This window comes from Triturus cristatus, chromosome 4_2 (assembly GCF_964204655.1).
Source record: "Triturus cristatus chromosome 4_2, aTriCri1.1, whole genome shotgun sequence".
In the NCBI taxonomy this organism is placed as follows: domain Eukaryota; kingdom Metazoa; phylum Chordata; class Amphibia; order Caudata; family Salamandridae; genus Triturus; species Triturus cristatus.
Window position 1 is genome coordinate 48,152,399 of NC_140586.1, and position 12,635 is coordinate 48,165,033.

The 12,635-nt window shown below is 47.9% G+C and overlaps 1 protein-coding gene across 4 annotated transcripts in view; it reads right to left on the reverse strand.

Moving 5' to 3' along the window:
- The window catches only part of PRKAG1 (protein kinase AMP-activated non-catalytic subunit gamma 1), a 268,130-nt gene that overhangs the window by 79,374 nt on the left and 176,121 nt on the right, over positions 1-12,635 (reverse strand). For all 4 annotated transcript variants that reach the window (XM_085600412.1, XM_085600411.1, XM_085600410.1 and 1 more), the window contains exon 10: positions 18-55. In XM_085600412.1, coding sequence (XP_085456538.1) covers positions 18-55 — 38 coding nt within the window. The remainder of the gene's footprint in view (positions 1-17; positions 56-12,635) is intronic.

A 12,635-nucleotide genomic window follows, 5' to 3' on the forward strand; every position in this document is an offset into this window, starting at 1 on the left:
ATTGGTGGGTTACTTACAATGACATCGAACTTGGAATATATGTCAACCACGTGACCTGATAGGAAGACACCAGAAATCTGAGAATTAAAGACAGTCAAGAAAGGAGCCACAAAAGAATAAAGCAGGACCCTGGTTAATCTTAACAGTATCATAGTACCGTAGTTTACTATATAGGCACACATTCCATTTATCAGGGCCTCCGTATTACATGAAAATGAAGTTATTATGAAGATGATAAAATGAATAAAAATGACAAATTACTTTGAGCAGTCATGAAGAAACATACTAAATGTTGGAAAACGTTTTATTTATTAACACAGTCAACACTCTAAGGTAGTTTAAAAGATTAGAATAAAGGTTACATTAACATTTAGAGTTAGGGTTTTGGTAAATGAATGGGTTGGGGTAAGCATATGGTTAGGTAAGATAGTAACCTGAAACACTGGTTATCTATAGGAAGTATATTCATTAAAGTCAAATACTCAATAGCTGCGCCCATGTGCTGGATCCCAGACCATCTTTAAAACAAGTTCTCCCAATAAAGTAATACGAACGACCACCCCTATGGCAAGTAACATTCACTTTAAATATTTTTCCTGTTTCTTTCCGTTTTAAAAGAGTAACATAGGCAAACAAAAACTCTTTACAGAACCAGGAAAGGTGTAAGAATTAGACAACAAGCTCACTATCTAAAAACTAATGCAAGTTTCTATTTAAAAGAGAATAATTTAATGGAAATGACTCACAGGCATCCGGGCTTTGACAGGCAAAAAAGAAAAACACATACACCGTCAATGCAAGGATGTCCATGAACATCTTCTCCAGCAGCGACAGGGTCAGTAAAAGGTGGGGACATAAAAAGTCAAGAAATATGACTTAGAGATGTCTAATTTCATTCCTATGCCCCACCAGGGAGGATAGTTTATGAATGTTATGAACTAGTGTTGCAGGTAAATGACTATCATCTCTATCTTCATTAATATTCGCAAACAGTGAATACAATAGCACAACCATCCTTTTGAGAAAGCGGTGGGATATGTTCACAGAAAGGAAACCAATTAAATATTTTGGTAAGAAACCCAAAAATGCATGAACACTCATAAGGGTGAAGCCTTGGAGAAGAGTTGTAGTCAAGAACCAAGAAATAACAAACAAGAATCTAACCAAATCAGGGCTCATGGTTTAATTTATCACAGGTATAAACTCTTGTAGCGTACAACTACAGATTCGATTATACTATATACATAACTAAAGAGAACTGTTTTACTTTAAAGCTGTATAACGGAGGCTGGAAATTTGATAACCACAGTACAGAAGCTTTACTAAACAATTATTTAGATGTGAGAGCAGCGTTTGCGCTTACAGAATGGTTGTTACTCTTCCCCTCTCATCCTGGAGGGGAGAATGACAAACAAGTGACCTAGCTTTGGTAAGTATCTTTGCAGTAGATACTCTGCAGATTCCTCACCTCTTTTATCCTCTCAGGGGCCAGACAGGTGCTAGAAACTTTAACAGTTCTCCTGCGTCACTCGATAGCACCAAGTCTCCAGGCTATGCCCGAACATAAGCCACAGAACTGTGTAGGCTGCTACCCAGGCAAACTGAGGTCAGTCCCTCTCCATACTTTTATCCATGTCCTGTGATGTGGAGATGAAGTTGACAAGAGTGACCGAACGTGCAGTGCAGAAACAGACTGGGACTGAACTATAAAAATGTAAAAAGGAATGAAATGCATAACCATTGTTCAGAATGGGAAGGTGGGAGGACAGTAAGGGATCCTACATAACAGCATCCACCAGAAAGAATATGCTACTTACCAGTATGCATCTGTTCTTGGCATGTAGAGCTGCAGATCTATACACTGTGCATAGATCGCCATCTGGTGTTGGGCCCGGATGTTTGCAGTTTGTTTTTCCTCTTGGAAAGTCTTTGGAAGACACGAGGTCGGTGACTCCTCCTTTGGTTCGTATTGCGCATGGGCTTCGGCTCCATCCTCAGATTGTTTTCTGCCAGCAGGGAAAGATGGAGCGTAGTAATAACAGTAAAGAAACCCATGTGTGTTGTATCTAAATAAGATAGACTGGAACGGATACAGGTAGCCTGGGAGGCGGGTGGGCGTGTATAGATCTGCAGCTCTACATGCCAAGAACAGATGCATACTGGTAAGTAGCATATTCCGTTCGAGGCATATGAGCTGCAGATTATACACTGTGCATAGACTATATAGCAGTACCCAACCCTAGCGGCGACCACCGGCATCCGTTGCAGTTGTTTGGAACAGTGTTTTTAGTACAGCCTGGCCCACACTAGCTTGTTGTTTGGTTTGCACATCTACACAGTACTGTTTTGTGAAAGTGTGCGGTGTTGACCATGTCGCTGCTTTGCAGATGTCATCTAGTGGTATGTTTCCTAGAAAAGCCATAGAAGCCCCTATCTTCCTTATGGGGTGGGCTTTAGGGGGAACAGATAGCGTTCCTTTTGCTTTGTGGTAGCAAATCTGTATGCATTTTACAATCCACCAAGCTATCCCTGAATTAGAAATAGGGTTGCCTTTATGTGGTGGAGAGAAAGAGATAAATAGCTGTTTGGTTTTGTTCTTTGGATGTAGTAAAGTAAGGCCCTTTTAACATCCAGTGTGGTGTGTAAAGCCCTTTCCGCAACGGTTTGAGGTTGTGAGAAAAAGACTGGAAATTCTACCGACTGGTTTAGATGGAAGGGAGAGATGACTTTGCGTAGAAATTTTGGGTTGGTACGGAGTACAACCTTGTTCTGATGCATTTGGAGAAAAGGTTCCTGTATAGTGAGTGCTTGTATTTCACTAACCCTTCTAAGGGAAGTGATGGCCACTAGAAATGCTGTTTTCCATTTGAGAAATTGCAGCTCACATTTATGTAATGGTTCGAAAGGGGGTCCCATTAGCCTTGTGAGAACTATATTCAAGTTCCAGATAGGTGAGGGTGGTACTCTGGGTGGAATTACTCTTTTGAGGCCTTCCATAAAGGCCTTGATGGCAGGCACCCTGAAAAGTGATAGGTGCTGCCTGTTCTGTAAGTAAGCAGCAATTGCTGCGAGGTGTAACCTAATGGAGGTATATGCTAGGTTACACCTTTGTAGATGGAGCAAGTAACATATGATGTGCTGTATGGACACATTTAGAGGGTTGATTGTGTTGCTGTGGCAGTAAACAACAAATCTTTTCCACTTTGCCGCATAGCATGCCCTAGTAGTAGGGCGTCTAGCTTCCCTGATAATATTCATGCAATCAGGGGGAAGGTTAAGGTATCTGAATTGTAGGACCTCAGGAGCCAGATCGCAAGGTTGAGCTGAGCTGGGTCCGGGTGCCTGATCTCTCCATGGTTCTGGGTTAGGAAGCATGGTGAGAGGTGCAGCTTTTGGTGTGGTACTACCGAGAGTTCCAGCAGTGTGGTGTACCACGGTTGTCTGGCCCATGTTGGAGCTACTAGGATCAGTGTTAGGGAATGCTGTTGTAGCTTTCGCACCACTAATGGAATTAGTGGGAGAGGTGGAAAAGCGTATACAATTTTTTTTGACCAGTTCATCCATATCGCATTGCCTTTGGACAATGGGTGTGGATATCTGGCGGCGAAGCTTGGGCATTTTGTGTTTTCGTGGGTGGCGAATAGGTCTATGTGTGGATGCCCCCACTTCTGAAAGAACGGGTGAAGAACCTGTGGGTGAAGTTCCCATTCGTGAATCTGTTGCGTTTGTCTGCTGAGCAGATCTGCCACGGTGTTTTGGACTCCTGGGACGTGTTGGGCCAGGGGAAAGATTTTCTGTGGAATTGCCCATCTCCATATGCTCTGTGCTAATTGGGAGAGCTGTGGAGAGTGTGTGCCACCCTGTTTTTGAATGTAGTACATGGCAGTCATGTTGTCTGTGCGAATGAGGACTGCCTTGCCTGAAATCTGCGTCTGGAAGAATTTTAGGGATAGGAAGATTGCCAGTAACTCCAGATGGTTGATGTGGAGTAACTTCTGTTGCGGCGTCCATGTGCCCTGTACTGTGAGATGTAACAGATGAGCTCCCCAGCCGGAGAGCGATGCGTCTGTTAGGATTATTTGTGGAACCGGGTCCAGGAACGGTCGACCTCTGGAAAGGTTTGTGGTGTTCCACCACTGCAGAGAGCGATGGGTGCGACCGTCCACCAACACCAGACCTGTCAGTTGTCCCTGGGCCTGGTTCCACTGGCGTGCTAAACACTCTTGGAGTGGACGCATCTGGAGTCTTGCATGGGGCACTATGAAAATGCAAGAGGCCATCATCCCTATCAGTTGCATAAACACCTTGCTGGGAGAGAGTGTTGAAATATGAATTTTTGACGCAGAGCCTGTATATTTGCAATCCTGGCAGGATTGGCATAGGTTACGGCTTTTGAGGTGTCTATGGTGGCACCGAGGTATTGTTTTGTGTGTGATGGTACCAGGTGGGACTTTTGGTGGTTCACCGTGAAACCTAGCTGGTGAAGTAGTTGGATTGTAGCGGCGGTGTGTTGCACACATTGTTCGTAGGACATGGCTTTTATTAGCCAGTCGTCCAAGTACGGGAAGACGTGAATGTGCTGTCTTCTGAGGTGTGCCGCCACTACTGCTAGGCACTTGGCGAATACCCTTGGTGCTGTTGTTACCCCGAACGGGAGCACCTTGAACTGGTAGTGTTGCCCGTCCACTACAAATCTGAGCTACTTTTTGTGAGCATGGTGTACTGGGATGTGAAAGTATGCGTCTTTCAAGTCCAGAGTGGTGAGAAAGTCGTTCTGGGAGAGGAGTGGAAGAACCTGTTGAAGGGTTACCATGTGAAAATGGTCTGAATGTATGTAAGCATTTAGAGGTCTGAGATCTAGGATAGGTCGTAGAGTCTCGTCTCTCTTTGGAATCAGAAAGTACAGGGAGTAGACCCCTAATTATTGTTGATTGATGGGGACCTGCTCTATGGCTTGTTTTTGCAGGAGGGAGATTACCTCCTGTTTTAGTAACGTGGCATGTTCTTGAGACATTGGGCGTTGCCTGGGTGGAATGTTTGGGGGGGTAGATGTTAATTCTAGGCAATATCCTGAATGAATAATTTGGGTCACCCATCTGTCTGAGGTGATTGTCTCCCAGACGTGAAGGAAATGTTGTATTCTGCCCCCGACCGGAGTGGAATGGTCTGGAGGGAGCGGGGGAAAGTCATTGGGTAGCCGGTGTGGCAGAGCGGGCGGTATTTGTCTTGCCTCTGCCCTTATTATTATTGCCTCTGTATCCGCCTCTTTGATAACCCTTTGTGAAGGTAGATTGGGGAGGGGATTCGTATGATGTGGATGCACTATCCGAGGAGTAGCCCCTGCCTGTGCCCCGAAAAGAAGAGCGTCGAAAAGAGCGCCTAGGAGTGTGTGACTGTAGGGCTCCCATGGATTTCGCCGTATCAGTTTCTTTTTTCATCTTTGAGGGCTTCATCAACTTTTGGGCCAAATAGATGATCTTGGTCGAATGGGTGATTCAATATAGAGGCTTGTTTAAAACCTGAAACTCTGAGCCAGGCATGGCGACGGAGAAGGACACTGGTGTTTATGGCCCTGGAGGCTGTATCTGCTGCATCTAGGGCACAGCGTATAGAGGTATTAGTTATTGTTTTTCCCTCTTGGATCAGTTCATTAGCCCTATTCCTGTATTTTTCAGGGAGATGGTGCATGATGGTCTCTAACTCATCATAATGCGCCCTGTCGTATCTGGCCAATAGCGCTTGCGTGTTGGCGATACGCCATATATTGGTGGCTTGTGACGCAGTGCGCTTCCCTGACGCGTCTAGGAGCTTGGAGTCTTTGTCAGGTGGTGGTGCTTCGCCTGAGAATTTGAGCGCTTCCTAGCTGTAGATACCACTAGGGAATCCAATGGTGCAGGGCCTTTAATGTATGAAGGGTCTGTGGGGGCGGCTTTGTATTTTTTCTCTATACGGGGGTTTAGTACCCTGGCCCTGACTGGGTCTTTAAAAACCTCCGGTGCATGTTTAATTACTCCCTTTAACATAGGTAGAATGGCAGTAGACCTATGTGCATCATCGAAGGTGTCTAGGAGAAAATCTTCCTCCACTGGGTCAGTCTGTAACTCCACCCTGTGGTAGTGTGCCGCCCTTTGTAGTAGGTGGTGAAAACCCAACGAATCTTCAGGTGGGGATGGCCTAGATGGGTAAAGGTCATCCTGTGGGACATCTGGGATGTCCGGATTGTTATAGTCGTCCCATGGGTCTGGAGATCCAGTAGGGGTGGGGTCTTGTGGCACATCTGCTGGATCATAATAAGGGTCTCCTAAATCATCTGGGACAGGAGACAAGGTTGGGGAACGATGAGGCAGGGGTGGAGAGGGTGGAGGAGGTGGGGAAGGCACTCTGAAAGGGGAGGTAGCAGTGTCTTTCCTCTTTGGAGGTGGAGGTGGAGCTGGTTTGTCCAAGTGTCTCTTTTTTTAAGACAATGTCAAATGTCCAGTTTTTGGATCCTTGGTGAGTGTCTTTTGGAGAGGATCCGGTGTAAAAAGTTCTTGCGACACTGGTTGTTCGGTCGGCGCCGAAGTTTTCGGGGTCGACGGCTTTTTAGGTTTGTCTAAGCCGTGCTTCTTTGGGACCTCCGATTTTTTGGTCGGTGCCGAAGAAGGCTTCGGCACGGGAGTGTCGGTGCCGAGGGCCTTGTGATGTTTGGTCGGCACCGGAAGGGCAGGTTTCGACCCCGAAGACTTTGGTGCTGGGTTCGGTGTGGAGGCCGATCTTTTCTTCGGTGCCGAAGGGTGTTTTTCGGTACCGCTGGTCGGCTGGCTCGAGCCAGAGCTGCCGGAAGGCTTAACAGGCTTCTTTACAAGGCCTGAAGGTGGGGTGTGAGAAGCAGTATCCTTGGTCTTGCCTAGGCCTGAAGGCGAAGGTGTGACCGAAGCCTTTTTGGGTATCGGCGTGTGGAAATTTAGTTCGTATCTGAACATTATCTACGCCATCTTGTCTTTCCCCAGCACCACACGCAAAAACACACGGCAGCCATTTTAGGCACCATGGCCTCTCTCCCTGCTCATTGTCGATCGCCAACGCGTCCCCCTAGCGCTGCGAACATCCCCCAACATGCTGACCACCCCCGCTCTCTCATACACGGGCCATAAACCCTCTCCTTCTGCGCGACCCTGCCATGGAACCACATCCCACGCCTGACCGACATCCCATACATGGTCATACATCTCTTTGATAACCCCCTTCCTCTTCACCCGATTGTCCGGGCCGATCCCAGGCCATCACCTAGCCCTGCGGATGCAGTTTATTGCCCCTACTGTAAGGGAAACACCCCACATCAAAGGGATTACAGTAGATCAAGGCCCCCCACCCCCTGAGACCCGACCAGTCGCACACACCCCCGGGAATTGGCGGAATGTCCAGCTGTGTGATAGCCATCTCCTACTGTGGGTGGGGTGGGGACTTCCACTGTAGGTATGTGTGGGAACGAGCTCGAAGTGGGGATTCCGAGGATGTTCTTTCATGTATCAAAGCAATCTCAAGAATGTGCCATGTATGATAAACCTGCAATAAAGTCATAAACCTGTGTATAAGAGAGATGTGGAGAGAGCACCTCGTGACGATACCTTGCTGTCTGATCTGATGTGTTCTTCTACGACGGAATAAAACTTTGTTTCCTGCCTTCCAGTCTCCGGCGCCTGTCTCTTTGTTGGTTAATTATCGGATGGTATAAGAGGCGATTACCGCCGGGCAATACTTAGAAGGTTATCGACTGCGACTGCCTCTACCTTTTAACAATTGGCGTCCCAAGCGTGGGGCCCATCAACGACACGTGGATCCAGTGAGAGAGGTCCCAACAACAGAGTGAACGACTGCAGCGATCGGCAGAGCTCCTGCCTGATAAACCCTCGTCTGGCAGCCGATCATCCGAACTTCACTGGTTCCGAACAGACCTCTCTCGAGTGATCTACGGTCCTGACTGGGAACCATCAGGAGTGCCGCGGCAAATACGGAGAGTAGAGGACGATCGGGCGCTGGAGGCGGAAGACGAGAAACTGTCCATGCGGTCCGGGTAAGGTCGTGAAACACGACAAATTGCGAAACGATTGATTGATTGAAAATACTAGTATTGCTTATTGATTGTTCTCTTTGAGATATTCACTGTCTACAAACGGAGAAAAGTAGAAATACTCTCTCTTCCTTTGCAGATAGTGAAGGGTAGGTAACGCAGACTTTTGTCCCCATTGTAACCCGTCGTGCCTATTTTTATCTCCTCACTGATTGATTGTCCGAACATTGATTGTTTTGAAGAATAGTGCTCTTTGAGATATTCTCTGTTTGCAAATAACGTAGAATAGAAATATTCTGTCTAGTCTTTGCAAATAGTGAAGGGTAGGTAACGCAGACTTTTGTCCCCATTGTAACCCGTCGTGCCTATTTTTATCTCCCCATTGATTGATTGATTGTCCGAACACTAGTTGTTCGATATTGGTTCTTTGGAGGTATTCTCTGCTTGCAAATAACAAGGAACAGAGATATTCTGTCTAGTCTTTGAAAGCAGTGAAAAGATAGGTAGTGCAGACTTTTGTCCCCGTTGTAACCCGTCATGCCTGTCTTCTCCCCACTGATTGGTAGTTGGTTCTGCCCGGACCGCTTATTAGAGGTGAACCATCCGGCTCCACTGGAAGGCACCCCTAATAAGGACATGTTCACTAAATATGGACTAGTCGCCGTAGCTTATAGCAAGCTATGGCATAAATATACAAAGGGGGACCCCGAGAGTCAGTGGCCACTGATGGGATCCTTCGATGATCACAAAATAGAAACACTAGAAATAGCTCTACGTAGTAATAAAACAACGCCTACTATGCTTGACAGTATCGGCATGTGGCGCAAAGAAGCAACGCAACGGAAAAAGAGGGAAGAAGTAAAAGCAGAAAGGGAATTACGAAAGGCAGCTCACCTTGCCGCTAGAAAGTTAGAGGAAGAGATAAAGGAGAGAAAGGAAGCTAAACTAAAACAAGAGTCTGAAACATCAGGCCAGTGCCCTGTTAGGACCTCCTCTGCGCTCTACCCTGAGTTACCTTCCAGGCAACAAACAAATGACGAATTACTATTAGGTCCCCCGATCATCTACATGCCCCCTCCATACGCCCCCTTCCAACCTGTAGTACAGCACCCACAACCCCCAAACGCAAGTGAAAGCAGTACCAGGGCCTCGGTCCTCACGGCTTCCGCGCCAGCCGAGCCTCTTGTGCTTAACACAACGTTAGCAATAACGTTAGATGACCCTGAAATGAGAAAGAAAGATTCCACCAGAGTGAATCGACTAACAAAGGATGAACGAGCCGGAATCGATAAGATAGTAAGGACACTAGTAGAACGAAAGGAAAGTGAGGAGTATATAACAGACATGTATAACTCGTATGCCGACAACCACAGACGACACTTCGTCGTACGACTTTGTTATCACGCCCTGAATACATATGAGGATAGGTACCACGATAAAGGTCCAGAAGGCTTAGCGACCCTATATAGGAAGGTAGACATTGGGGAAGGAGGAGAGGGCGATGTGACGGACCTCTTCACTCGTACACTCTAGGTCTCCCGGCATCTTAACGAACACAGACAGACAACCAAAGCAGAGACCCCCATAGCGACTGAACCCCAGGCAGGAAGGGCTGATACCATGATGCCCATCAAAGAAGCCGCCCCCTACTGGGTCCCCCCACGAGGTCAGGGAACACACGACGACATCAACCACCAAGATGCGAAAGGAAGGGTTGTATATAACTGGGTCTACCAGCCATGGGACCGACAAGACATTTTGACCTTTAGAAAAACCCTACCCGACTTAAGAAAGAACCCAACTGCCTTCTACACCGAACTAGGTACAGCCTTAGGTTCAACAATAATGACCTTAGCAGATATCGACTTGTTCTTCGGGTTATGTCTGCCGGCTGATGTGTGGAAGCAAATCCGGAAAGTCGACCACGCTGAGCCGTTCGGATATACCTGGGTACAACTCGATACCATAGATAAACAGCGAGAACCGGGACAAAAACCCCCAAAAGCCATATTGGAGCTCCCAGACAAGATTGTACAGAAATTGAAGACTCTAATCCCAGAAAGAAAGGTAGACTGGTCGATAGTGATGGCTTGTCACCAGAAACCCCAGGAGGATGTGTCTGAATACTTCTCTCGATTCGAGACAGTGTTTTCCGATTATAGTGGCCAGGACATGACCACTGCAACCGGACACCACCTCTTTGTCCAGAATTACGTGAAGGGTCTGTCACAAGAAGTCTCCCAGAAGCTACAGACCAGCGAAAGTAGTTGGGCAGCCTCCAAACCCGCAGCTATCCTTCAGATGGCCCAATACTACGAACACCAAAAGAATGAGAGCGATAGGGCGTCCGAAAGAAAGAAAAAGGAACTGAAGGAAGGAGTAATGATAGCTCAGTTACAAGGGGTGACCATAGGAAGGGAGTCTCCCAAAGGAAATTACCAACAGACCGCTCCTAGAAAGCTACCCCCTAGAGACCATACACCTGCACCCTACGCTGGACGAAGAGACTTAGACGGGAACCAATGTGCGTTCTGTAGAGGGTTTGGACACTGGAAATCTCAGTGCCCGGTCCTTCTGGAAATGAACAGAAATAGAGACACCAGAGACATAGCACATGACCCCAGAAGTAGAGGACAGGGACGAGGGTACACGAACGACGCCACAAACGACAGGCCAGGCAGACCAAACACCTTTGACCGCCCCCGACAGAACCAGTGCCAGCAGTCCGACTACGAGAACACCCATGACTTTGCATAGGACCGCCAGGGGCAAGGGAGGGATCCAGTCGAACTCCGTGTTGACAAGCAAGGTCCTTACGTCACTGCTAAGGTCTTGGGCACAAAGTCTCCATTTTTGGTAGATACTGGGGCGACACGTAGTGCGTTATCTAAACGACTGATTCCTAGGGCACCCTTGTCTGGCTCACACGTAACCTCAATAGGCTTTGATGGAACGCCCTCCACTAACCCCTTGTCAGCACCAATCTCCTTTGACTTAGAAGGTAACACCACTGATACGACATTCCTGCTCTCCTCCAACACCCCCGATGCTATCATGGGATTTGATTTGCTAAAACATTTCCGAGCTACCATCAGATGTTCCCCAGACGGAGTTCGAGTCATCCTGCACGATAACCCAGATCTGTTCAGGCCTTGTCTCACACGACGTATGTTCTCTATAACCGATGCTGACCTGTCCCTACTCGACACGTTACCCTCACATCTATGGGCTAAAACCGACTCAGATGTAGGGCGCTTGGTGATCGACCCTGTACACATAACCGTCCGACCGGACGCAGTGCTCCCAAAGCTTCCACAGTATCGGATATCGCCCGAAGGCGAGAAGGCATTGGTGGAAATCATCCAGTCCCTAGTCGATGCAGGAGTGGTAGAAGAAGTAGTCAGTAATGTTTGCAACAGCCCTATCCTACCTATTGTAAAGAAGCAAGGCGAGGGAGATGAGAAAGCATACCGCTTCATTGTTGACTTGCGAGAGGTTAACAAAGTAGTCATACCCCAGTACCCCGTGGTCTCGGACATCACCACCATCCTCACCCTGATTCCGTCCACTGCCACCACCTTTACCGTTATTGATCTCAAGAACGCATTCTTTTCCATCCCCATCCACCCAGACAGCCGCTACCTGTTCGGCTTCACCCTAAAAGCCCGTTCATACAGATTCTGTAGGGCACCCCAAGGCTACACTGAGAGCCCCAGCATCTATAGCCAAGCCCTCAAGAGACAACTAGATGCAGTCCAACTACCAGATGGAGTGGTGTTAATACAGTACGTTGATGACATTCTTCTGGCGGCCGACACCACTCCACTTGCAATTACAGCCACCATTCACCTCCTCCACTTCCTTGCGGAGAACGGTCACAAGGTCTCCAGGAAGAAGTTACAATTCTGCCAACCTCAAGTGACATACCTAGGCCACCTCCTATCCAAAGACGGGAGGAAACTTACACCTGACCGAATTCAGACCATCTTAGAAACCCCTGTCCCCAAAACTCAGAAGCAAGTGCGGTCCCTGGTTGGTCTCACCTCCTTCTGTCGACAGTGGTTGCCAAACTTCAGCCTCATTGTAAAACCTCTGCTTTCCCTGCTGGCTAAAGACGTCCCCTTCCCCCTCCCCTGGACACCCGAATGCCAGTCCTCCTTCAAAGAATTGCGAGATGCCCTTTGTTCAGCACCAGTCCTAGGAACCCCAGACTACACTAAACCTTTCTCCCTCTTCACCCACGAAAGGGAGGGGTGCGCGTTGTCTGTTCTAACCCAGTCCATAGGTCCTAAACAACGCCCTTGTGCCTACTTCTCTGCCACTCTTGACCCTGTAGCCAGAGCTTTGCCCGCCTGCCTTCGAGCAGTAGCCGCCGCTGCTGTCTCTATCCAGCAAAGTGAGGGGATCGTGCTCTCGAACCCCCTCACTGTGTTAGTACCCCATGCGGTTGACACCCTCCTGAACCAGACCAAGACTCAGCACCTGACTAGCGCACGACTGACAGGTTATGAACTTACTCTGCTTGCACCCCACATCACATTGAAACGATGCACCACTCTGAATCCAGCTACTCTACTACCTCTCC